Genomic DNA, 27,923 nt, shown 5'->3' on the forward strand with positions numbered 1-27,923 from the left:
TTGACCGATTGCGGAAAAGTTGTCCGACATTGAAAACGCCGGTCGGTCGACGGCGTGCAAAGCGCGGGAGAATTTCTGAGCCGGCCAGAAGAACGGGCGGACGGTAACACTATTCGCCGCTGTCGCGCCTCCCCACACACGGCGGTCGCCATGTCGACGGTACGCCGACTGCCACTACCGGCGGATTGTTGCGTGTTCTTATCGTTCGTATGCGAAACGGAACCAAAGTACCATGCGTCGCCGCCGCGTTTGGCGATAAGCGCCTATTCCGGCCGCTGTAACTGCGCTGTTGTGGTCCATCCGGTCCGGCGGTGTGTTTCTGCATTCATTATTCATGCAACCATCACCATCGTCCATCAGGCGGCCATCATGATTGCGGGCGACTTTCGCCGTAAAGGTGTGCGGCTCACGGTCTTGCACCAGGAGGCATTTGATAACGACCACCGGATGATGATGCGACGAGCCGGGCGCGATAAGCCATACGGAAACATTGCGATTCGAGTGTGTGTCGGGGCGCTAGTAGCAGCTGTGGCGGTGGTGCTGTTACTCGCTGATGCGCCTTCGACAACACGCGACAGTCGGCCACGGACGCTAAACGTCATCATCGATACTGTACAACCCGTCACGAGCGTCGAAAAGAAAGTGAAAAGGTTCACCGACGACGCAGATCGTTCGTGGTGTGGGTGCATTATTATGTGTTGTGGGTGCATGCTGGTGCCGAGCGAGAACTAAATATATTTTGCAAACTTCCATTTTCAACCGGCATCTCGATGGTATTCGCTCCCTCTCCCTCTCTGGTGGTAGAATATGTGTGTGATCCTTTTTCGTCACACAAAGGATAAGAGACCTTAAGCAAACTGTTGACTTTATCATATCTTTGAAATAGTACCAGGTCTAATAATAATATAATATTTATTTATTTAGACCTGGTTGCTATACAGGTGAGACTTAAAAATCTAAGGAGAGGAGAGGAAATAGTAGAGGGAAAGGAAAGCAAAACGGACAACAAAGTCGAGCGAGACTCCTTTGTGAGGCAGTTTACATCACTAAAACTTGAAAATGGAAATTGTAAACTGATGCTTGTTAATTTTTTCATCCTAATTAATTTTTTTCGCAATATTGGCTTGTTTTGACATCAGGCAAAGGATTTCAAGTAGAAAAAAATTAACTTAGTTTGCAACCGATTTTTGGAAGTTTGCAACCGACTTAGATAGACCATATCAACTTTTGTGCCTGAAAATGACGTTTTGCGGGGATTATTATTTTTCTGCCAACTGTTGAAGAAAACTGCTTCGGAATCGCACCAAATGATTGTCGAAGCTTGTTTTTGGAAAATCGCATTGCTTTGAGTGGTTCAAAAATTAAAAAAATGGCGATGTTGACCTAACTAGCAAATAGCGTCAGGGGACTCCAAGAAAATGACTTTCTGATGGGACAGAAAGGTGTGTAGTGGTTCACAAGCTCCCAAAACCTGGTGAAACCGTTAATTCAGATCGATATTGACAACAAGTGATCAATTTGTTTTAGACCTGGTATATAAGCTGTGTAAAGGATACCTTGGAGCTACGCCTAAGAAGTATTATTTTGATTTGAGATTGATAATGAATTTTAATTAACGTTTTTTTAACTCAAATGCAAGCACTAGGCTAGGCTACTTGGTTTTTGTGTGCAGTTCCCCATGATTTTTCGGAACTACAAACGACTGTCATCGTTAAAAGGATCAAAGTGTTAGACAAAGACAAAGTGTAAAGTTGTTTCTCCTACTGACTTAGTAAACCACAATGCTAAACAGTGAGATGAAAAACAGGAACTCGATACACTTTCATCATAAAAAGCAACGTCAACAATCGTCAAAAGCGACAAAACAACGAACCGGAACATCCGGCACCAGTGGAGAAGGTCGTTCGGGACGTCGCACCAGACTAGCGCCGTCCAGGAGGGGCAGGCTCTGTGATCGATTTATGCGTAACCAAATGAACTGCCTCCTCCGAGTGACCTACATAGACCCCGAAGCGCTGCGACACACGTACACAACACGATTCGGTGTGCATTTTTTAAAAGCCTAGTCCCGGTCGGTCGGGAGCGAAGCGAGAGTTGCATGTTTTCACCACGGAACTGAATTGATTTAATCGTCCCCCGCGAAAGCTTCTGTGCCGGATGATGTGGTGGAACGGCCTCGGAAAAGACGCCGTAACACACATACACTGGCCCTCACACACACACACACACCCTCGTTATTGTTGTCGTCGTCCTTCTCTCGTGTCGTGAGATTTTTAAACACCGCGCAGCGTGCCGCGTGAGGACAGCTGTGGGGGGTTGAAGGGCGCGTTAAAACACAAAACCAAAACAAACCGAACCGAGCCGGGTGGTAGAAGGACCAGCACCACCACCACCAACGCCATGATTCCCCAATCTTGCCCAAAGATGGGCAAGTAACAGACGCACGCCGTCGACCGTATGGCGGTGGCGGTGTCGGCGGCGGCGGTGGCGGCGAAAGACGATTACGGTTTCAAATTATCGGTTGGCTCTCGCCGCCGACGATCCCGACCGCCCCATCTCCATGGTCTCCTTCCAGCATTGCGTGGCCCTTTTTCGCCGGCACTCGCCGAATGCTCATCCCTTTCGCCGACATCCACCGCACTCCGAAGGGGGGTACGGGACAGAAGGGACACACCGCCGAGACTTTGGCCGTTTTCCAGTGAGGTAGGTCCGGATATACAGAGGGATAGGAACCGAACCGTCGTCGCACCGGGTCGCGCACATGGTTCGGTGGTTTTGGTTATCAATCCTCACGCGGCTCACGTGTTTGGCGCCAAAAAGGTGTGGCACAAAAAGGTGTAGGGTAGATGCTCCGACACTGCGCTCCGACCGGACAGACGAATAATCTGGCTAGCCGAATCAAACGAGATGGCCGCGTAGCAGCAGTGTTTCGATTTTTCCTCCCTTCATTGTCCGCTGAGTGCCGTTGTGTGTTGCGTCTTAATTGCTTTCGTCCTCGGCTGGCGCTGTTCGCAATGACTGGCGACCATCACAACCCGTCACTGGTCAGAATCGATCGATTGGATGCGCCGTCTCTTTTTGCTGCGCTGCTGTCCTTCGCAAGAAGTTGGGCCCAGTTGGCCAAAATTCACGCGAAAATGGCTGAAGGTTGCCAGGGCGCTCTTTAGCAAATGGCGAAGAGACACCCCGGCTATCTTCGCATTTTTCTGAAGCCCGGTTCGCAACAATGTACGGTTTATTGATTAGTTTGGTTCTTCACCCGATTTCAGCAAGATCGTCGAATCTGGAACCCATCTTACTTGTGACACTGTGGTAGGTGATAGTGTTTCCCGTCCAACCATTAATCCTCATTCATTACCCTCTTCTGTTGCAGTCGGCGCAAGCAAGTAGCTCGTAGAGCATCATCAATCCGATCCGACCCGCGGCTGGCCGACAATCAATCTCGAATGTGCGTTGGTGTTGAAGCTCCTCGCTGCTGTGGTCCTTGCAGTGTCCACTGTTCTTTTTAAATCTTTTTAGGGACACCCGGGCGACCGAAGAATGTTGATGCGGTGTGAAGAATGTTTGCTTTTCCGAGTTCCGAAGCCCGCGCTCCGGTTCGGTTATTCACGGGCCCCGGCTCGATTGTTTGCCGCTCAAACGCAAGGACGCACGCGTTAAGCTCTCTGCTGCTGGAACGCGAAAGTGTTGTTGTGGCGATGGCGAAGGATCACGCGCGTTGGTCTTCTTCGCTCGCGCTCTGGCCAAATCCCAACGAGAACGAGCGCGCCGATTGCGCCTTCACTATCTTTGGTATGATCTCCGGCTTCTTGGCCTTGCGCGCGCACCCGGCACCCGGCGATCGTACGCGCAAGATTCACCACCGAAGACCGAAGCGGACTGCAGAGAGAGACAGAGACCCCCTTTGCCGGCCCTCTGCAGCCGTTCCAGCCGTCCAGCTCTGGACAATCGTGTTTCATTTCGATTTTATCTCGCCAATCGGCCAACGACGGAGAGGGCATGCGAAAGGTCATGGGATGCGAGAGGGGGGCCAGGCACCACTTATAAAAGGCGAATTGGCGAGGCGAAATGCTGGCCAAAGTAGCGACGGAGGGAGCGGTAGTTGTGTAAAAAGCCGGGGAGCAGCATAAATTCATTCCGACGACTCGAGGGATGGCGGCGGGTACCGGGCGGCCGTCCGCGGCCGGCAATATTTCAAATTGCGCCCGCTACGGCCCGGTGTGGCTGTGGTGTTGTTGCACCACCTTGATTAAGTGCACAGCACACTCTGCGCCTCGGCTCCATTCGCGACTCTTGGCTTCTTTTCCTTGGTTTCCAGTTCCTCTCTGGACGCAACATATATTCGCTGTTTTCTTTTATTAATCTGGCGCGGCGAAGGATAAGCTTTCGAAGCGAGGAGCGCGTTGCGTTCTTCGGGAATTGTGAAGCAATTTGAACCGCTGACCGGCGACGAGGACGACGCGGCAAACACAGGCGACTGCTGGAGACTTCAGCCTTCCTTCGAGAAATTGAGCTCCCCGGATTGGTGAGCGTCGTCGATGGCAGCGCGTGTCGCTCCGAAAAGGTGAACACTGTACATGTTTCGGGACTTTCCGGTCCGGCAAAGCACGTGCGCTGCGTTTCTCATCAACCATCTTCAACGTTATGGTTCATGGGACGCAATTTGGAAGGTTTAGTTAAAATTTGGTTTCTCGGACGCCCTGATTCACCTGTTTTCGGTTGCACTTTTCGCCCTCGCAGCATGGTTTGATAACATTCACCGCTGCGGTGCACCGATAGCGGCCAATTAACGTTGCAGAAGCGGCGGAAGTTAACTCGCTGCTGAGTGTAAACGGTGAAAAGCAGAAACAGAAACATTAACCTGCCATAAATCAAGCCCGTTTAGCACGTGGAGCCTCTCTCGCAGCACACTGCAGTCCCGGAGCGTGGCAGTAAAAGCGGTCACGGTTAGCGTCAATAACGTTGAGTTGAAATCTTTCGCCTCTCACACACAAATCCCTCACTGTGCGAGCCAAAGAAATATGTTGTCGTCTATTAATGTCGAACCTCCCGCCTCCTCGAGACGAACGGGAGAAAACAAACAAACCAAACAACGGAACGACGGACGTAAAACGCGGAACCGGCCGCCGTGCTGCCGGTCTTGTGCGTGCGCCGGTGGCGGTGCTAAATTATCGAAAAATATTAATGATCGAACTCGGGTTGCCGCCGATTTATGGGTTTAAACTTTGGGTACGGACACCGTGCGGAATCGGCACCTCGGCAGCTCGGAGACCCGGTGTCCCGTTAGTGAGCCTTTTGTCGACCGCAACAACCGTGGCGCGCGTCGTAAACATAAACTCTCGGGGTCGAGCATTTCAATCGCCCGCGCACCCCCCTAATGCCGTGTCCGTGTCTCCGTGTTCATTGATGTTTCGTTGTTGTTAATTTTTTTTATTATTATGTTTTGTTTGTCTGCACGAAACGACACGCACACGCGCACGTTGCAGTAGGTTTTTGTTGTGCGACTGTTAAAAAGCGAACGACACGGGCCAAAAACGCCTAGAGGCGCGTCTTTCTGGTCGGTTCCGCGTCGTCAAGAAGATAATCACGACGACGACGATGCTGGGAGAATAGCATTCGAAGTTCCACGAGGAGCACGTGAGAACTCGTCCCCCCCCCGAGAGTTCGGCATGACAGTACATCATTAACGCCACAGCTCCCGCGACGGCGTGGCAAAATTTATGATGGAAACGTGGCGTGCGCACCGAGAGCCACACCGAGAAACTCCGCTCCGCGCTTGGGGACGTGCCCTTTCGTGCCTTTGCCTTTGCCCGGCGAAGCACTTGCAAATCTCGAGGCATTGTGGTGGTCGTAAAAATGCCGGTCGTGCCGGCTTCCTCCCGGTGGTGCGTTCCTTGATCGGTGTGGAGCTTGCGGATCATGACAAACGATCGATTTACTTTTCGGTGGGGTGCATGCCGGATATGCCGTCAGTCATCTGACCGTTGGATCATGCGTCAACCGGAATACGGTGCTGGCTACCGACAGACTCTAGACCACTTTGTTGAAACAACAATTATTAATTATTTGGTAATAATAACCCCTGCTGATAGAGCAGTCGGTAACGCTCTTCGCTGTCAGCGCAGCTGGCCGTGGTTCGAATCCCGGGATCGGTTGTAACTCACCGGCCATGGTTTCGATTCCCGATACCGGCCTGATAGGGGGGTTGGCGCGGGGCTAACAATCCCGCCCGTAAAAATGAAATGTTAGAGAGAGCACCAGAGATTAACATTGTCTCTGGTGCAGGCCAAGACCGCCCAGCGGTTGTAGCGCCAAAAAAGAAGAAGAAGAAGAATAATAATTAATTATTTAGTGTGCACTTTGGTGCCATTTTAAAGCTTCATAATGCCTCTCTTATCCTAATTTCTTGTCTCCCAGGAAATTTTGAACAATGCGAGCAAAATATGATAATCGCTTGATCTGTACGCAGGTCTGGACTTTTTTACGGTGGATGCGCTAAAACCTCCCAACCAAGTTCCCGGATTCTGGCGAGCCAGTACAGAAGAATATGGCCTTGCGATGGAACACGGCACCTGTTCTGTTGGGCAATTCTGCTCGCTTCTGGTCAATCGATAGCTTCAAACGCTCCTTTTGAATGTCGGGATCTGAATTTAGTGTTTGGTCATACCGAAGCAACTCATAATAAATTATTCCTTTCAGGTCCCATCAAATGCACAGTAGAACCTTCCGGGACCGTTACTTCTGGTTAACTCACAACTGAATGGAACAAAAAACGGAAAAAGATTGTCTTTAGTTTTACAAGGATCATAAAGTTGAAATTGTTCGATCGATACCTTACGAGATATCGATCAGATACAACACCAACTACCGAGAAAATAATGGATTTCTTGTTTTCCCAACCTAATATGAAATGTCTGCGGATTTGGTTATACCTTTTTTACGAAAGACACGGCTCTCCACGGTGCGCGTTACTTCTGTTCTCGAGTTCGCGGGTCTCCCGAAGCGTGGAGCAACTTCGCGAAATCTTTTGGCCACTTGAGATGTCGTTGAGAATTATTTGAATGTTAAACCTTTTTGTTTTTCTTACATCACGGTGCGCGAAAGAGGAACCCCACCACAATACACGGTGTTCGGCCAAGCGCGCTCCGCCGCCGGAACGGAACGATCATCATCGCCGGCGTAAAGGTGGAGCCAAACCTCCGATCACACCTCGCGATCGCCAGGGCTGCTGCTGCTGAGTGGTTGCCTCGGCCCATAGATCGTCCGGCCATCCGTCCGGCCCCGTAGCCGAGAGTGAGTCGCTAAATGGCTTTTGGTGGTCGGTCTGTGCGTGGTGAAAGGGCGCGCTGTATGTTGGGCGCTCACAAAAGGGGGGCTCTGGGGTCTCTCCAACCATTTTTTGGCTGTGTTATTATTTCCACCTTGGACCGTTCCCCTCTCAAAGGTAAGCGCGCTGCCCTCTCCGCGGTCCGTGGAGTTGCGTTAACGCAAGTTCTTGTGGACCTCTCGGGAAGCGGACTTTTTTGCCGTTCACTGCAAGGTTTTTACGTTCTTTTCCTCTTCCTCCTCGCGCTCGGAACGCGCTTAACGAACCGGCGTCAGCGGACGGACGAGGCTGGCGCACAAGACCCTCTTCTGTCTCGCTTCGGCACCATCAGCTCCTCGCCGCCGCCACCACATCGGGGCCTGCCCCATGATTCATTCGTCCGTCCGCTCCGTGCCGGGTTCTTCATCTTCATTATCCATTCGCTTGTTGTGCTGCCCCGACCCGGCCCAGCGCAGGAGGTTCATTTGGCCTTAACATTGCTGCGTCTTGAAGGGGTTTACGGGGGTTTGACGAGGCGGCACGGGTGGGGAGTTATCTGTCTTATATTTTTGCCTTTTTTGCGTCCCCCTCCCGGCCGCGCCCGCAGAGAATTGCGGTCCACAGTCGACAGAACGAGAAAAAACGCCCCAAGATGGATGAAAAATATTATATCCAAGAAATGGCCATCGTGCCAGGCCAGGCCAGGCCGCCGCCGGGGAGAATTGACTGTTTTGCTGTTGCTGCTGCGTGTTCGGTCCCCGGTCGGTGCTACGGCTGCGTCTTGTGGTCCGGTTCTCTGCGATCCCTTGAGGAGTACCCAAACCTCGCGAACCAGCACCGGACTCGGACTGAGATGCTGTCGGGTGTGCGGAGTTCGTTGCTGTTGCTGCTCTTTTCCATTTATTTTCCGCCGTTTTTCTGCGGTCAATCTGTGTGTGTTTTTCTCTCTCTCTCTCTCTTTTGCCACGGCGTTTGTCCATCCTACGTCTCCTGTTATGCCTGGGTATGCTTTTGGCGTTTGGTCCATCTCGTGGAAGTGGATTTTTTGTTTTGTCTTTTTGCGCGGTTTTGCGCGCTGGCCTGAGTCTGTGCCTGGGCGGCTCCTTGACAGTCCACCAATGGTCCATGATTTTTCTGTCGGCGAAACCGACCAGAAAAGGTTTCTTATCTGCCAAGCCCAAGCCACACACCGGGGTTGCGGTGTGTCTTGCGCGATTTTTTTTCTGGCCACGGCGACAGCGGAAGAGGTTATAAAGGTCCAATCTTCCGTTGCTTTATCTGTTCTCTGCTGATCTCAATATCTTGGGCAGTATTTTAATAGCAGTTCGACTAGAGTACCTTCAAAAGCTGACTGATTTCAATTGAATATTTGTTACAGTTAAATAAATATCCAGTTCTGTTATTAAACTTTATTCCTTTATTTTTGGATTTCGAACAATTTGATTGAACTGCCTCTGACGGAAGACTCCAACATTATGTTTGAAAAATATGAATAATATGGAACCATGTCCCCATGTCCAGCCAGCCCAACTATGCCATCGTCTATGGACGATGGGAACGGTCCCAAGACTACCATGGTTTCTTTTACCCATTCTTCTGAGGTCCACGACCACAAAAGTCGCGCCAACGTGTGCGCAACGTTGAAAAGCGCTTCGTTTCGTTTCGTTTTGGGTTCTTGCTCCCCTTCGCTCCGTCCGACGACGGATGACACTTGAAACGGATGGAGAAGCATCCGTTTCGAGAAGAGTTCTCTTCATCCACCACCACTTATCTTGCGGCCACTAATCGGCTCGTTTCTTTGAGGAATCCATCCATCCGGTCGATCCGGTCGCCAAGGCAGCAGCGTGTTGTGTAGTGGTTGGTGGGGCTTCTAGTGACCCGAGCGAAACAGTGAGCGACGAACCTCCGTCGGCGGCGGCGGCAGAGGTTGCGTTGGGTTTCCCGATTCCTTCATCATCACACGCAGATTGTGGTTGACTTTTTCCTGCGCTCTGCAGCATGTTCTCTTTCTGTTCGACTCAATCTTGGTTCATTTTTTGAAACATGCCACAAGAAGAAGAAGAGGGGACTGGAACTTGGGGCAGCCTGTGCGATTGGTTGCCCAGTTCACGGATGCTACCATGAATGAGAAGAGGCCCAGGGTTTGCCTTGCCTTGAGAGGCATGAAGGAAAATGGTTCGTGCACCGGAAACGCCAAAAGTTCGTGAAGATGTCAGGCGTTTTAATTCATTTCGCTTCGTATCTTAGGCAATTCAAAATGACTCTCGCACTCGCAGACGATCGTAGTCAGAGTTGCCATACCCTGGACCCTGCGGCCAGCTAGAGACCACCCACAGGATCATAAAGTTGAGCTTGAAAATTTAATGCTTTTTCTCTGCCTACAATTCAATGAATGCTCCAAGTGGGGAGACCTGTGGCTTCTAAAAGTTATCACCATTTCTTCCTGAACGGTGGCAGCCCAGCTGTGGCCAATCAGTGGCCCATAAAACAAACAGTTTCAACCGTGTTCACGTGGCGGCACATCCTTCTGACTCCTTCTTCCGCTGGCCTCAATTAGCATCGTCGTACGCAGAGCGGATGTTGCTGCGGCGTGGCGTGTGCATGCGAGGCTCTTGCGGGGCAGCACGAATCAATTTTCAAATCGAGCCGTAATCGCGCCCGTTGCCGGCTGCCTGGCGTCGCTGCTGATCTTTCTCTCGCTCTCTGTCCTTCTCTCCTTCGAGGTGTGTTCAGCGCGTGGGGAAAATCAGCGACCTCGGCAGAGACCCCACCTGCGGTCGGGTAGGTGCGGAGCCCATTAATTTGCAATTTAGGAACTCATTTCGATGGTGATTTCTGTGTTCAATTTTTCGCCTTTCCTCTTCGTCGTCGCCCACGTCGTTGGCTTCCCGTTGGCGCGTTGCATCTGGCTGCATTGATTGCATTCATCGACGAAAGGATTCATCGTCACCGTTTGATGAAATTGCATTCGAGGAGCCGTCTTGTGTCCGCGCTTTCTGAGGAAGCTTCTTTTTTTCGGAAATGTTTTAAAGGTTTTTTTAACTTTATACAGGGTGTTCGTATGGCCGACAAGAAGAACACATTTTTATGGTTTGAAATATGTTATTGTTCAGTATGGATTTTTTGAACATCAATACACTTGTTTCAAGGAGACTCCAATTTATAAATTCCATCTCTGAAGTGAAAAATTGGATTGCCTTCAAAATACGCCTCCGCAGCTGTTATGACGTTATCATTTGATGAAAAACGCTTTCCGCGCACGATTTTTTTTGGTTCTGAAAACAGATGGAAGTCGTTAGGGGCCAAATCTCGTGAATACGATGGATACTCCAACAAATTGAACTTTAATTCATGGATTTTTGCCATTTTTTCAAATGCTCAGGTGACACGGTGCATTGCCCTAATGAAAGAGGATGGTTTACTTCTTCAAACCACGTCTTTTTTAAACAAATCCGCCAACAAAATTCCATTCGCATTCCTTAAAACTGATGCCAACAGCTTTTTGGGCGATTTCTGGACATGAACTCGTTTCGAAGCCGAAAAACCAGGTTCAAACCACTCCTTGGCCTCTTGTTTTGATTAATGATCATAGTGATAGACCAAGTCTCATCCATAGTGATGATTCGATGCACAAAATCCACTTTATCCTACCGAAAACGCTGTAAATGTTGTCAAGATAGATGCATTCGAATGCATTTTTGTTTCATTTTTAGCGAATGCGGCACTCATTTTTCAAACAGCTTGTAGCGACCTCTTCGTAGCGATATCTTTTTGAACAGTCCGCGAATACGAATTCGAGCAGTCGAACAGCACGGTCGAGCAATCATCAAGTATTCATTGAACAGATTTCTGCGCACCTTGGGAGATTAGCTAAAACACTTTCTTTTGACAATCAAGATTTCTACAAGCTCATTTCTAAAAACCCAATACTTCAGTCAAAATATTGGTTATACTGCTCAATGAGATGGCTAGGCCTTATACTAAATCTCTTTCAGTGGTTCGACGATTTTCCAGTACGATATCGTGTATTTTTTCTACGATTTCAGATGTTCTGTCTGTTTTTTGACGTTTTTGACATGGATCGTTTCAAAGGCTACTACGACCATGTTTAACTCAGAAAACCCCCTTAAAACCCCGAATTAAAGTCCTTATACACTTTCAGCATTGGTTCATAATTTTCCTTTGCTTGTAAACCTTTCAAAAATAATAATTAAATCACTGCACGAAGCTTGATTTTTTTCATTGTAAAAAATACTGACATGTCGATAGAAAATGGCTTGTAAAAAAAATTACGTGACCGATTGAAATGAAACTTCACATACGTTCATATGAAGAGTGTACCAATAGAACAACAAAAAATTAGGCTCGTAGCAGCGCCCTCTGGTATCGAACGACGAAACTTAGTAAATAATCTAGTATGCAGATAGTAAACGTTTAGATTAACATTATCACAATGAAACTGATATCCTTACACAGCCACAAGATATGCTAATATTTTTATATTGCATTATTTTCTTTCCAGCTATCCTGACGTTTCCAAAAGTCCCACGGACGAATCCCGCGCACAATAAGGTCACATTGCTTCCGCCACACCACCACCGCGCGCGACACACACTAATGGCGTTCCGGTGCCGCGATGTTTACTTTTAAGCAGTTACAAGTTCCGCGCCCAACCGGAAGGATAATCCGCGGACGGCGGATGAATGCGACAAAACCGCGGCCTGTGTGTGTGTGTGTTTAGTACATAAAACATAAAGAATCGCGTCACACGCGCCTCCCCGTTGGGCCGTCGGCAAAGAAGGCGCGCTAATTGATTCGAGTGACGGCGCATTCCATGTGCCCAAGAAACCGAAAAGAAGGCTTTGAACACAGGCAGCCGACAGGGAGCGAGAGAGAGCAAGAAAGAGAGAGGGGGAGAGAAGGTCCCACGACTCCTTCGTTCGCGACCGTCCGACAGACGACAGCGGTTCGATTGTTTGGTTGTTGTTAGGAGAGGGTTGAGTTGTTGTGTTTGTTTTTCTTTTTAATTTAATTTGCATTAATTGCAGTTTCGATGTAGCAAAGCGTTGAGTGTGTGTGTGTGCGGCGTGTCTGTGTGTCAGAGTGAGTGGCGCAATATGCCTAAAACGGTGTTTGTTTGTGATTTCGCGTGCGTTTGTTTTGGGGATATGAAAGGATAGCGCGCGGCCGCTCTCTCGGCGGCGTACGCGCGAAACGCGACGTGTGCACGTGTTGCGGTGTGGTTTTCGATGCCTTCACCCCGAGCATTGCCCGTTTGTATTTTGCAGGAAAAAATCGCCGTCATCATCATCGTCATCATCATTATTATTGTTGTTCGGTCCTCACAGTCCAGTGTTGCGTTTGCGATCATTCACCGGGCGCGTCTTGTGTTTATGTGTTTTTTTGTGTACGAATGTGCGAAGGCGCGCGCCCGTGTGTGTGTGCTTTGTGAATAGGAAAAGCGAGAGAAAATATTCGCGAGTGAAAACAAATCGAAATGATGAGCGTCAATTCGGAGCTTTTGGTCAACAATTGATGGCGCGGAGTGTCTCGGGCCAATCAAGTCGATATTGATTTAGTTGATAGTGGATGAGATATGCCCTTCGGAGGTAGTTTTCTGTAAACTTCCACTTTTCGCGCAAAGCAGAAGAAAAAAAGAAAGAGAAAGAAAGAAAGAGAGAGAGAAAGAAAGAAAGAAAGAAAGAAAGAAAGAAAGAAAGAAAGAAAGAGAAAGGAAGAAGGCAATCAGTGAAAGAGGTCGAAATCGGTGTAAAGTTGTGATTTCTTCGGGAAATTCGTTTGAAGGTTTTTTGTTTTGTGAAACCGAGAAACCGAGAGAAGTGCGCGTGTGTCGGTTGAGTGTGTTAAGTGTACTGGGTCTCTGTGGGTGCGCGTGGTCGTGTCAAACTGTGCATAATGCTGGCATCGATGTGTCCGCCAAGTTCGGCTAGCAGAAGAGCAGCGGCCGCTGAAGAACACCACCAGCAACAGCAGCACCAGCAGCACCAGGAGCGTCAGCAGAAGCAGAGTTAAGAGTGGAACTTCTCTACTAGTGCCAGTGCAGCTGGCCGCAGCAACAGGTCCAGCAGCATTCCACCACCACCACCACCACCCGAAGCAGCACCGCACAACCGCCACCAGCTGCAGCACCAATCGGCGGCCGCGAGAAACCGCGCGTACGCCGTGTCAGGATCAGGATGGGTGACCAGAAGCCTCAGAAGTCTACGGCCGCGGCAGGAACTGGGGCCGGCAATGGTGGAGGCCACTCGACGGCGGCCAACATCGCCGGCACCAACACCACGACGACGGCGTCCGCCTCGACGCCAGTGACGACTCCGCAGCAACAGCAACAACAACAGCAGCAACAGCAGCAGCAACACCATCATCAGCCGCAGCACCACCCACACCACCTCCACCATCACCACCAGCAGCCGCCGACCCATCCGCACCCGCACCACCTACCAACGCACCATCCACACCACCATCCCGCGCACCATCCGGGGCATCCCGGCGGACCTCAGGATCAGCCGCATGGTGGTGCGCCGCCCGGTGGAAGCGGAGGGCATCATGGGCCGCCTATTCCGCCACCCGGGAGTGGCATGCACCACTCACCGTACGACCACCATCACCACCCGGCCGGTGTCCCAGTGTCGGGTCCCGGAGATCAGGCTGGTGTCGGTGGCAGCGGGAAGGACGAAGGTCCTCCGCCACCGTCGCCCCACCAACAGCAGCAGCACCATGGCCACCCGCCGCCTCCACCACCCATGGGCCATCACCCGGGCGGCGGCGGGCACCATCAGCACCACGGGCAGGTTTACGGGCAGCCGCCGCCACCTCCGATGCAGCATCAGCAGTACGCACCGCGGGCGTACCACCACCACCACCCGCACCATCCACACCACCCGCACCACGACCCGAACGTGCAGCCGGCGGGAGGAGCCCTGCCCGACCCGTACGCCCACTATCGAATGGGTCCGGCGGCGGTGGCCGCCGCCGCAGCACAAGCCGCTGCCGCCGCAGCCGCTGCAGCGGCCACCAGTGGTACGGGACCGTCAACGGGTGGCGGCGGCAGTGGGACACCTCCCCCGACCGGCCCAGCACCGCCGCCGGGTGGAAAGCCGGCCGCGGCAGCTGCGGCGGCCGCCGCCGCCGGTGGAAGTCCTATGCACGGGCGGCACCATCAACGTTACATGCCGCAACCACCACCGGCCCCGGCAGCCGGTGCCCAAAGCGGAGCGGTGCCGTCTTCGCAACCCCCGCCCGGTGGTGGTGGCCCCACCGGTGCCCCGACGGCCGCCGGTGGTCCCACGCCCACGCTGAACTCGCTGCTGCAATCGCATCCGCCACCTCCAACACACCCTGGCGGGGTACCGCCTCACCATCGGTACCATCCAGCGACCGGGTACGATCCGGCGGGGCCACCGTCACAGGCCGGTGGCCCTCCGCCGCCCGGCCAACCGCCACCTCCACCGGGGACGCCCGGTGCCGGACCACCGCAGGCTCCCGGGCAACCACCACTGCCCGGGATGCCGCCGTACCATGGTGGCCATCAGCAGCAGCAACAACAACAGCAGCAACAGCAGCAGCAGCAGGGATGGGCACCTCCACCGCGCCCGTACAGTCCCCATTCGCAGCCCTACCGACCACCGCCACCGGTAAGTAGAAAGTGGTGATCGTAGGAAGAATTGATCCTGGATTGGTCCTCAGAAACAGGAAAAAGAAGAAAGAGAAGGGGTCGGCCCCCCGGAGGGACCCCCAAAAATGGAGGAAAGTTATTTTTACTTGTGTTTCCTCGTTACACGTATTTAACGCCCGAAGGTATGCAACCCTGTAATACAAGCACTTTGGAGTCTAAATAAGGACATCTTCACCAAGAAGTTCTTCCTTAAATCGAGCTTCGAATGGCGGACAAAAGTGTAGAGAATTTTGTTGAAAAACGTGCCAAAAAATCCTCGAAGCGAGATTTTTCGATTAGCATTTCTTTTTGTTGTTGTGAGCCACGAAAGATTCTTTTTTTTATTTGGATGTAACAAAAAAACGGCAGAATTGTCGTTTTTGGGGTTCCAAAAACCCACACGTCGTTCAGGAGAAGCCAATGTATCCAAAACGAGTGACTGTTCGGTGCGGATTTTAGTCTGGTGGCATTATCGGCCGCCGTATGAATGAATGAAGAAGGAGCTACCGGAACCGTCGAAGGCTTACGCTACCGAGCAATGTTGGCTGATTGGTTCTTTGGCAAAATTGAAGCTGAGATGTTAGCCGACATTTGTTTTCAACAGGCCGGCGCTATCTGCCGTACAGAGACAACCACAATCGATTGTTTGCGCCGCATCTACAGACAGTGAATAATCTGCCGAAGTGGTGTTGTGATTTCCCCTCCAAGAAGTTATGATTTGACACCATTCGACAGTTATCTTCGGGGATCGGTGAAAGACAAATGTAACGCGAACAAACCAGCAACGATTGACGACCTCAAGACCGAAATTCAAATTGGTATTGCCGAGATAGGACCACAGACAGTCGAAAATGTACTCAAAAATAGGTCGATAGAATGGGCTACTACTACTACTACTTCTTCAAATAAATGTTCAAGCATCGAAAAATATTAAGCCGTTTTTTATAACCGAATGGGAAAAAGACCAACCGGATTCAAGAATGCAATTACAGCAAACTAGGTTGTGTAATTCGACAAGGCCACTTTTCACGCTGCTAACTTATGCCACATCTTAACTGTCTTGGGAGGCCCAAATTTTGGGCCACCTTCCAGGACGATTTTGCTTCCTTCTTTTGCGCTCCATAAAGTAGTCTTTTATCTCTCTAATCCGGTTTAAAATTCCCTCGGATGGGCCACTGTGTGTTGCCCATCATCCGATCGTTTTTGCGGGAAAGTAGTTCACCCAGATCACCATATGTTGTTGGGACCGGGGCCGCCACTAGGCTTCGGGTCTCGGGGACACTAGCCAAAAAGGAAGGAACAGATTTTAAGGGGGGAGGACACCAACACTCAGCCTAGGCCTCGGCCCCGTCTACGGTGATTTACGATCTCGCCGCGAATTATGTCAGATGGGTAACGGCGCTCTCTAGTAGCCCTGTCGTCCCGTAGATCTTCGGCTTCTGTCTGACCCACTCAAAGCACGCGATGCGCTCCGTTTGCATACCGTGTCGCTGTGTTTGCCCGGACCCGTCCGCCCTCTGTGTGTGTGTGTGTGTCGGGAGCGAAGTTTCTGTAGTTCGCCGCGCGTGTGACAGATGGAGACTCCCCTGGCCCACTGCTTCTCCCACTCGTGTGCGGTGGGGGGGCTTGAAATAATCACTAAAAATAGCCGGCGCCGCCGCCGACCCGGCCAATGTTGTTGTTGCCGGTTGCTCTGACGGGTGCGAACCGTTTTAGAACCAGCCATTCGCCTCCCCGTCGTACAGTATTCGGGATGCGCCTGCGTGCGTGTGTGTGTCGTCGCCGAATTTCGATGACGCTTGTTGTCGTCGCCTCGTGGTGATTCGGCTTTTTTTCTCTCTTTAGCCCGGTGCCTCCCAAATGGGTGAGATGTTGGGTGGTAAATTTTCCAACCGGCCTTTCTCATAAATAAACACATCAAATCGCGTGCCTCGTTCACTCTGTGCTAAAACCCCTCGGCTGGATGAAAAATGATAACCAAAAAGGACCTTTATCACGTATACGCGTTGCTGCTGTACGTGATGAGTCAGTTATTACTCTGCAGACCGGCCCAGACTTTGTTGCTCCGTGGTACGGTCCATACGGTGGGCTTTTTCATACGTCATTCGACAGTCAGACGTGTCATTTTTTCCTGAATTAATAGTCAATAGCTGACCGTGATCACTGTGATAAAAATGTCGCGTTAGACTTGCTGTATATCTGAAAAGTCGACTTTGGTTGTATCAGGGGTCTTTGCAAAGATGGCTATCGAGAGGCAAGGAAAGCAGAGTGTATGAATGTAACAAAGCCAGGTATCAAAAAATGTGTAAAAATTGACCTTACGAGCTTTTTATGGTCAGTACTTTAAACAATTTCAACAAGATTGATATTTTGTCACACGGTTTTACATGTTTTTTTCATTCCACTCAAAGAATCATTGACAATTTCTAGAACCCAGGACGTGATAGATGCCTCATTGTCCAAGCTTTCATGATTACCCTTAAACAAAATAATAAAAATCGCAAAGCGCAAGTTCGGGTGAATATGGATACTGGTAAATTGGTTCAAACTGAAGATTTCCCAGATTTTCGATGAGCTTGTCACGATTATCGCCACGAGAACAATTAAAGCTTTTCCAGCTGGGCAATCATGAAATTTTATCACGCATCGATTCCGCAGTAGACCTCTCAATAGTATCTTTGTTTAATTCGTGTTTACATAGCACCAGAACACGACTCCATACGTTTAGTACTCAAAACAAACCCCCCATGGAGTGGAACCCAATCCCGCTTCTGAAGCTTATTTAGTTTGTTTTCTACAAGCATCTGTGCATTATTTCATAGCCGGCCCTCGTATTTTGTCGGTTATTCTTATATTTAGCTTCCATATGCGTAAAACCAAGCTCCCAAAATGTTTGCACTGCTTGACTTTCATTTGACCCACAAAACCACATCTTAAAATTATTTCAAAAATCTTTCTAACCGCCAGAGATTCTATGGGCATGTCGAAACATGAGTCGCATTAAGGCCTGGCAACGCAAGGTCACTAAGATTACTCTTCTTAGGCCTAAATGGGTCGCCGTTGATCAATTACCTCATTATGAAACGCGCTCCTCATTATGAGACGGTCGGCTCAAGTTGGTTTCGTATTTCAGATCTCGACCCGCCGTATTTACTCTCCGACACTCCTTGGTCAATTTAACTTCGAGATCACGTCGACCTGTCCTGGAAGTGAAAATTGCTGCGTGGTCGTTTCTCACTGGATAGCTCAGTAGCTTCTTGTCGTATGTACAGCACTCGTCTCGTCACTTATTGACTTTAATATGTCCTTTTGTCAGTGTTGCAATGCATTTACTTTGATGCCTCCATAGTATCACATCGTTCAAAAAGTCCCGGGACTACCATAGAGATGGCGCTAATAATGCCATTCATATACCAGGGTTCGGAAGTACCAACCATCAGATGAGGTGTGTAAAAATTTGATGTAATTCGAAGCATAACCAAGAAAGCATAGTGGTTAAAGTGACGCTACTTTTGCAATCCTGAAAAACGCGAGTTTCGTGTGTTGATAAAACATTGTTTTCTAATGGAGAAAAAACACTGTTCAAGCTCAGCAATGGCTTGAAAAACGTTATCCGGACTCTATTCCGTCGAAACCAACCATTTTTCGGAGGTATGCTGACTTCTATGCGGTCGGGCTGATACAAATGATGCGGAACGTTCGGGTCGGCCAAATGAGGCAGTAACTCCCGAAAACATCAAGCAAGTATTGAAAATCGTGATAGGAGACCGCAAAATGAAAGTGCACGAGATAGCTGAGATGGTGAACATATCAACTGCTAGTGCATTTACTATTTTGCACCAAAATTGGCTATGAAAAAGGTTTTTTTAAAATGGGTGCCGCATTTGCGCACATTGGAACAAAAGCCACCATAGCACAATTCAATCAAAACGATGATTAACTTCAACGAATTAGGCTTTCAACTGCTTCCTTATCCTCCGTACTCGCCTAGCGACTACTGGTTGTTTACGGATCTCAAAAAGATGCTCCAGGGAAAAAGAAATGCCTCGAATGAGGAGCTGATCGCTGCTACTGAGGCTCATTTTGAGTCAAAAGACAAACCGTTCTACAAACATGGAATTGAAAGTTTAGAGAAGTGTGGAATGATTGTATTACACTTTAAGGAGATTATGTTAATGAATAATGAAGAATTTTGCCGATAAAATGTTGTTTTCATAGTTAGTCCCGGGACTTTTTGAACGATGTGTTAATTGTTTCAGTCGTTTATGAGTTCCTAAACCGTTTACCTCTTCGTCGTTTCCATTCCGTCAACTCCGATTAGTTGTGTTATTAGTATTCCTGTGAGTTGTTAATCAGACTACGCAGCCTCAAGCTGGTGAATTCTAAATTAATAAGTTTTTATCGTTTAATTTTAAACAATAAAAACTATTAAAAAAAGCAGTTTATGAGGGTTTGGCAAAAAATCCCATTTCGTTGCATAGACGGCTCCTAAATTTAGCCAACACACTGGCCATTTTCTGCGTTCTTCAAAGTACCAAAAAAAAAAAAAAAAAATGTCAAAAACTAACAACCGCGATCCTGACCATCGCTTGACCGTTTTGAAGCTTTCTACTCTCAGTCCATCATCGGGCGGCTTCAACGCGTTTGACGAAGTGATAACATTTATGTTGCCACATTTGTCAACAGCCCTCTGCGCCATCTGCGTTGCTCTCTCGCGGGTTACTTGGATGAAGTGTCCGGTATTTTGTTGCAGACGAGGCTTCACTGTTTGCAGTGCTCTGTCCTGTGCGTGGCGCGCAAACCACCACGTGGCTTCATGATGCGTTCGAATCGCGCTGCACAAACGAGTTCTTCCGTTTCTCGCGCACCTTGCTCCATTTTTTCGTCACTTGTTATATTTCTCCGTTCTACGATACGGCATGGAGCAAACCACATGCTGCTGATGATTGACCAGCTGTTCCGGGCCACTCGTCGGAGAGCCGATCGCTTCGGAAGTGGCCCATTTAAAAGAGGCCTGCGGGAGGTGGTGGCGGGTCGACACTGCTGATGCATGCGCCTCCCGAGTGGGTGGTTGGATGATGAAGATGATGCCGATGGCTGTGGGCTGTGGGTGGCGGATGGCTTCCTCGCTGATGGGTGGGGACTTTGCGTTTCTCTTTTTTTGGGCCCCCTTTGGGGGAGTGCGGAATAGCGATGCTGGGCAGACGGTTGTTGCTCCCATGCTTACGTCACCCTCGTCGTGGGACAACCTACTCGTTGGCGTAGGTCAGGCATCGCGGGGCTGTGGATTGAACAGTGAGACTTCCGTTTGAGAGTTTTTTTTCGGCTGTGTGGTGTGGGCACTCGGCTACTCGGCGGGTGACCGAAAGGCCCGACGTGGAGAATATTCGTTTGGCTTCTTCCCTCCGCCACTTCCACCGGGGAGTAGATACGTGGCGGCAGCATAAAAACCCCATCGACGAGACTCGCACTAACTTGCTTCTCGTGGTCATCACCATCATCAGCATCATCATCATCATCGTTAACAGTATTCTCTCGGCACACATTCTGCTCGCCGCCGCAGCATATTTCCCTTCGCCGTCGGTTCGGAAAAGGTTACGCCGTGGAGATTGTTTTGTTTTTGCATTCTTCCGCTCTCTTCTACCTCTGGCGCGATGTCTGGCGTCGATGCGTCTATAAAACATGGTCCCACATCGCCCTACATCTCTGCTCACTGTAACACGGCCGCCGACAATTGACATTGAAAATGTGGCCCAAAGTCGCTATGTTAATCGGACGAAGGGTGATTACCACCGAGGGGTAAACACCGCGCCCTATCCGCTGATGTTGCTGGAAAAAGCGTAAAGAAGGTAAAGCGAAAATAAACAAATCCGTTGCCGGCGCCGCGCAAAGAAGGAGCACTTCGCCGCGAGAGTTCATTCGCCTGCGACCGGCCAGGGGCACGAAGTATTAAAATCGACTTCCTTTCAACTTCTGTCCCGTCCCGAATTCGGGCACCGACTGAAGTGAAGTTGCCTTTAGAATGCAAAATGTTTCCGATTCGTGTAGCGGTCACACGTGTGTCCTGGCGAACGGGTGTCTCCGCCGTGTCGCCTAGTTGGGAAAGTTACTAAATAAAGAGTGTTACGGACGAAAACGAGTCAACTTCAAATTGACGCAGTATTTTTCATAGTGCATCAAAAAATCCTGTACCTTCTCATTTTAAAGATGTGTGTGTGTAGTGTCATACATATAATTCGGTTGTGACATTTGCCCTTCATTTGTGGAAATGGCGTCGAAACAAGAGGAGTATCGTGTTAGGATCTTGCACCGTCAGCGCGAAAAAAATCCGAACTACTCGCACACCAAGTTAGCGAAATTGTTGAATGTGGCCAAATCAACGGTCACCAATGTATTGAAAGTATTCGGAGAACGTTTGACGAGAGTCAGAAAGACTGGATCAGGTGCAAATCAGAAGCAAGAGACCGCGAAAACGAGGAAAAGAGTGATCGGTTGTTTCAAGCGGAACCCTAACATCTCCGTCCGAGATGTCGCAAGCAAGCTGGAAGTATCGACTTAAACCGAGCAATGAACTAAAATACGAGGTAGTCTAGCATTCTACAAGAAAGTAGTGACTCCAAATTATGACGACAACCAAAACAAGTCGGCCAGAAAACGATCGCGGAAACTGTACACAGAGATGTTCACGAAATTTTCTGCGTAGTGCAGGATGATGAAACCTACGTCAAGGCAAACTTTAAACAGCTTCCTGGACAGGAGTACTATACTGCAACTGAAAGAAGAAAGGTAGGAGATATTTGCTAGAACTATAAGCTGTCGAAATTCGCAAAGAAATATCTCGTATGCAGACTATCTGTTTCCATGGTTTAAAAAGTGGCATTTTCATCGCGATCGGGACCATCAACCAGAAAATTTATGTCCGAGAGTGCCTAAATAAACGTCTGTTGCCTTTCCTAAAAAAGCACAAAGGTTCTTGTGCCATGGAGTCCGCAAACAACGTCCAGGTGGTGCCCAAAGACATGAACCCACCCAACACGCCAGCATTCCGTCTGATCGAAAAATATTGGGCAATCATCAAGGGGAACCTCAAAAAGACTCTTAAAACAGTTGTCAATGAGATGGAATAAAAAAACTGGCGTTTTGAAAGACTGGACTGAATGATAATTTTTTACATATTCTCTTTCAAAAGCATTATGGTTTTTTTTTGACTGATTGACACATATTTTTGTTTGACTCGTTTTCGTCCGTAACACTCTTTAGTTACTGAATCGTGCCGAGCATATTCAAAATTGGCTGGAATTGCCAAATCCCACCGCTGTCACTTGATGGGTTTGCTGGGATTTTTGAATAACACTTCCAGTAATATGCGCAAACTATCCGGCGGTTTGAAGCTCATTTACAGCGAGATACGCGAACCAACCAACTGTGTCCGGGTCTGGGTGATGTGAAGCATACAGCACTTGCGCCCGTGAGTGAGCCTTAGATAAAACAACGTTCAACTGACTGGGAATGGGAAAATCAATGGCTCTAAATTCTCGCTCTCGCCAGTAGCGCCTTGTGGTGTTGGTGGTGGCACCACAACCACAGCCCCGACCAACCCGGTGGACCGTTCCCGAAGTGCGCTGTGCGTTGCCTAATTAAAACGCGGGTTTTCAGCGGGAAAAAGAAAAGCCCGATGGCGGCAACCACATTAAACGTTGTTCGGAACCGAAAAAGGCGAACCAGGCAGAGGGATTGCAATCCGTTTTAAGACCAATTTAATGTTTTATGTTCGTCTGCATGTGTCCGACTGTTTATCTAAAATTATGTTGCCCTTCGTCAGGAGGCGGGATTGGTGAGTCTCGAAAAGGATCTTTAAAGGGAAGTATTCTGTTAGCGCCTTATAGCCGCGGGCAGAACCTGTTCCGGGTCGTGCGAAGAGAAAGAGAGAGATTGATGGTGGTGATGCCTGGCTGCCTGGCACACACTAACACGATGAGCTACGAGAGGAAATGACCCCGTCGCCATCACGTTTCGATGCGCTGATTCGATTGTTGCAGGAGTGGTGTGCATATTTGCTGGTTGCCATTGTGGGGGTGTTGCGCCGCGCACACATTATGCACACGCCGATCGATTGTTAACCGCGTCCGCCACCCCTGGCCGCGATAGTGCCTGGCGCGCATTCCTTCGTCCTGCTAAGGTGGCTCGCATCCGGCCGCAAAGTAAACAGAAACATATCCTTATTGGGGGATCGTGTCCACACGACGGTGTACAGTTAAAGCACACGGGAGAGAAAGAGGCTAGAGTGAGAGAGGGAGAGAACTAGTAGAAAGTTGCACACGGACGAGCACACGCATGATGGCGCGTTGCGAACAGCGAAAGGTGTGTGCGGTCGGCGTGAAAATTGCATTCGCTTTGGAAATCACGGGGCCGGGCGACTGACCGATGCATGCTGCTTCCTGGGTTCTTCCTCCCCGCTACCCCCTTGGAGGACAGTTTCTTCGGAAATTTCGACGCACTGTGGAGAGCCTTCGTCTTAGGCGGTGGACTCCGCCGCCAACGCCGCCACCGGTTATTATAATGTGGCGCCGTCCATTTCGGGTTTCGGCGGCGGTTTCAACGACGTCGCCGCCGCCGCCGACGACGACGACGATGGTGATGTGGGTGCCTTTCGGATGCTGGGCACCTTTGGCGGTGGTTCAGTTTTCCGCCGACAGTGGAGCTTGCAAGAAGCAGCGTTGCCTCCCCAAACGTTGACCGCTGTGTGTATCACGGATTATCTTTCTCCGGCCGAGTAGTGAATCGATTTGGTTGGTGGAAGGTCACGAAACTTGTGCGTGCGTGTGTGTGTTTGGTGCAATCGGTAGGACAGGAAGCCCAGAAGGCAGATATTGAAGGAACTCAAAGCAAGGACATTAAGAGTATTAAGAGACCTCTGTAAAAGTGTCTGTAGTGACAACGTCGTTAGCATATAGTGTGTGTGCGTGTGCGTGTGTGTGTGTGGCTCAGTGCACTCTACCTTTCTTCTTTTTCCTGCACTTCTTCCCTGACCACCCGTAACCTCGGCGAGCTGGTGATGTATTGGCTAGATCCGAAGCTAAGCGCCTTCTTGTTGTTCCATCCATCGTAAATAAATTGCGTTAAATTGGCCCATCAGTAAACCCCATACAAGCGTCCTGGGGGTGCCCTGGGTGGCCGGAAACTGTGTTAACCGAAACTTATGCAAATTTTCCTTCTTCCTTCTCTTCCTCTTTTTCCATTCGTTTCAGGTAAGTTCCACCTTCCACGCTCCTCTCGCCTGGCAGAAGGATAGTTTCGGGCAGGACCACCGGATATTTCGGTTCACCCGTCGTTTCGGCGTGGTTTCGTTCGTGGCTCCAAGGAGTGCTGGTTCTTGATTTTTCTTTTCCAAATTGCATTCCTAGCGCCCCGTCCCGCGCGTCATGGTAAGATAGAATGCCCAGTAGTGAGTCCCGTACGCAGAAGGGTCAATCGGCACGGTTTGTAAAAATCATTTGGACCAGTCTGGCCTGGACCGGGGAGGTGCTTTTCCGGGTCTCGAGCTATTTGTGCAGCTATTATGCTTCATTTTTGGAGTGTAGCAATCAGCACACAAACTAGGACTGGTCTAGTTCATTGCCCGTTACAAAACGTTCCGGACCAGTCGGCGGTGGCTTCCGACCAAAGGGAGAACCGGATCGATAAAGGTCGCCATCTTAAGGAAACTTCGTGCAAGAAGAAGAAGAGAGAGCTATCTTCTTCGGGCCTCTGCTGGCGATGAGCATTATTATCGAAGCCTCCGGCGTCGTTTCCATTCGGACACAACACAACACTAGCCTCTCCCCGTCGGGTTCACCCGCGCATCCCCCTCCGGAATATGTTGTGGGGGATGCGTGCGCAAAACGGAGCCTTTTCATTAGCGTCGGAAAATGTTTGCTTGCAATTGCTATCGATCGACCCCCGCGAGAGGTGACCACCCTTTTCATGTGCCCCTCCCCCCAGGGTGGGAACAGTATGCAGATGCATCGGCACCACACACGAACCACTCAACACACTCGGTTCCCCGTATCGAACTTTCCATCGCGCTGAGAAGGAGGAACGTTGATTGCAAAACGGGGAACGATCGAATGAGACAGACGCGAAAACGGATAAAGTGGAAGACACAGAGAGAGAGAGAGAGAACCTAACAATTGAAGTGATATAAATGGTTCGGAACACCCGGAGAACTGCGGACCGGAAGCTCGCTTCGCGCTCGCATGTGTGTGTGTGTGTGGCTGGCTGTGTGCGGAATTGATTTTCACACTTCGCATCGCTGCACATCCGATGCATTCCACTCACCGCACCACTGCTGCTCGGTGTTCGGTTCGGCGGCGTCGGCGGCGGATATCAGTCAAAAGTTAATTAGCAAAATTAATTGTGACGGCGGCGGCGAACGGCCGGAGAAGAAGGGCGGTGGGGAACGGGAAGCAGCCAGGCGCCGCACCGGGCGAGTTTGCGCCGAAATGCATCGGGACCCATCAGGGGGCGAATCGATGCATCCGTAGCGGGATAATATTAGGTGTGCAAATTTATTTCGTGCGGTTTTACAATAGATGGATAGACGTGCGGTTTTACAATAGACTCACTAAATGTCACAATTCTTTTAATGAAAAATGTATTCAATAGCTGCGTTGTTATTACGCATTTAGCGCAGTATAGGTTTTTTTGGTTAAAATTTTAAACAACACTCTTTTTAAGCATCTGAAAATATCGAGTTTTGTTCCTAATAAACTGTTTTTGCGGGGAGTATTTTTTATTACTTCAATTAACTTCAATACAACTTTAATGGAAGTTTATGGCGAACTTGCTCTTACTAATAGAACGTGTCGGATGTGGTTTGCGTGGTTAAAAACTTGTGATTTTGGGTTGCAAGACCAAGAGCGACCTGGACAGCGAAAAAGGCGTGATCCTCAAGAATTGGCAGCTTCGCTCGATCATGATGCATGTCAGACGCAAAAAGAACTTGAAGAAATGTTAGGAGTTGAGCACACGACAGTTTCCCTCAGGCTGAGTGCCATAAGAATGATTAGAAAAATGTCTTATGAGTTCCACACGAATTGAAAAAAGAGACATTGAAAGAAGGAAAACCATTTCCGAATTTTTGCTTACACGGCAGAAACAAGAACCCCGTACTGAATCGTTACTGGTGATGAAAAGAAGAATTATTACGGGAATCCAAAACGCAAAAAGTCCTGGGTACATCCTGATGAACCAGGTCCAATCGCACCAAATCGAAATATTCACTTTGCAACGGTTATGCTGTACATATGGTGGGATGTGAAAGGTGTGGTGTACTATGAGCTTTTAAAACCTAATGAAATTATTGAAGGACAATCCGATCAACAACAATTAATGCATTTGAAGCAATGCTTTGGCCATAAAACAACAGAGAATGGAATAAAAGACATGATAAGCTGATTTTTCAAAATGACAACGCTCGACTCCACATCGCAAAACCGGTCAAAACCTATTTCGAAAATGTCGGATGGGAACTGTTAACCCCACCGCTGTATTCACCAGATGTTGCTCCTTCTGACTACTAATTGTATAGTTCCTTCTGATTATATCGCTTCTAATAACGAGGAGTTCTATCGACACGGAATCGATTAATTATCTAAAAGATGGAAGAAATTATTAGCTAACTTCTATTAAAGTAGTCATTTCTTTCGTTTTTGAAATTAGGCTACAAATGTCCTGCATAAAAACTGCAACAATTAATTTGCACACCTAATAGTTGGAAAGCCTCGCACATTCAATGGGCGAGCTGGGTCCCATGGTGCATTTACTGTGGTTATGTAAAGCTCAAAAGTCTCCAAAAGACTCGTAAATTTAGATAACTATTTGAACAAAATTGGTGTAAAATTCACGTTCGTTCATCTTATTCACTTTCGCATTATTTTGTGCAAATGTTCTATTGCGCGCCCAACAAGCATCGCCCTCTGGACTGTTGATAAACGTATAATTTAATCCATTCGGCCAGGGGTTTTGCCAAAACACTCTGCACTCTGTTCTCGCTTCCCGAGCATTAGAAGGAGCGAATTAATGAATCAATTGCAAGCCAGAGATTGCACGGGCTCCATGCTCTTACTCCGCATCGCACAGTGTCCCGTCCACACCAGTCGTCTATGAACCGTTGTAAGGTCCTTCGCGGAAGCACCACATACGATGATGATAACCTTCCTTGGCCGATCGTATGACTATCATAGGGGCAGCTACACATATCCTTACGACGACCCGATTTCCACAAAGGTTGTCCAAAGGAGTGGCAGTGGCAGGTGTCGGTGCATTGCTAAATATTCATAGACTCCGGCGGCGGCGGCCGAATCGCGTTCGCCATCTTACACTCTCTGCAGACGGGAACGGGCCAGAAAGGAACCAGTGGAGCCGTATTGTTGTTGATGTGTGTTACACACACGTGCACTGAATGCGATCCAAATTCGCACAGAGAGAGAGAGAGGGAAAATTCAAGATAAGACTTGTGTTGTTTGTAAGAGGAGTGCGGAATACGATTGTAACACGAGAGTCCCCCACACGGGCGGTGGCGGCGGAGTCATTAAATCATTAGATTGGATTTGAGTCAAGTCCCCCTATCTTGTTGTTGGGTGGATGGGAAGCATGTAGCATGATGATGATGATGATGATGGTGCTGAATATCAAACACAGGCGTGTTGAATCGAGTCGAGATGGTGGGAGCGGTGCACGTCTACCTGACCTGCACAATAAATTATCGGACGCTTCCCGCCCGCAACGAGAAGACCTTTCGCTGCGAATCCGGGTTCTCCGGGCAGACCCCTCCTCAATCAATCACCGTCGCCGCACACTCACACACACAAGCGGACACATCCACGGCAGACGGACCAATGTTAGCTGGAACAAGAAATGGCTGTTCGGCATTTATACACAGGACTCGGCGGCGATAGTCCT

The 27,923-nt window shown here is 49.4% G+C and overlaps 1 protein-coding gene across 1 annotated transcript in view; it reads left to right on the forward strand.

Moving 5' to 3' along the window:
• Positions 1 to 27,923, forward strand: part of LOC128270497 (basic proline-rich protein-like) — a 92,521-nt gene that overhangs the window by 3,762 nt on the left and 60,836 nt on the right. The window contains exons 2-3 of the mRNA XM_053007903.1: positions 12,595 to 14,278; positions 14,327 to 14,840. Of these exons, the coding sequence (XP_052863863.1) occupies positions 13,504 to 14,278; positions 14,327 to 14,840 (1,289 nt within the window). The 5' untranslated portion in view covers positions 12,595 to 13,503. The remainder of the gene's footprint in view (positions 1 to 12,594; positions 14,279 to 14,326; positions 14,841 to 27,923) is intronic.

Source organism: Anopheles cruzii, chromosome 3 (genome assembly GCF_943734635.1).
Source record: "Anopheles cruzii chromosome 3, idAnoCruzAS_RS32_06, whole genome shotgun sequence".
Classification (NCBI taxonomy): domain Eukaryota; kingdom Metazoa; phylum Arthropoda; class Insecta; order Diptera; family Culicidae; genus Anopheles; species Anopheles cruzii.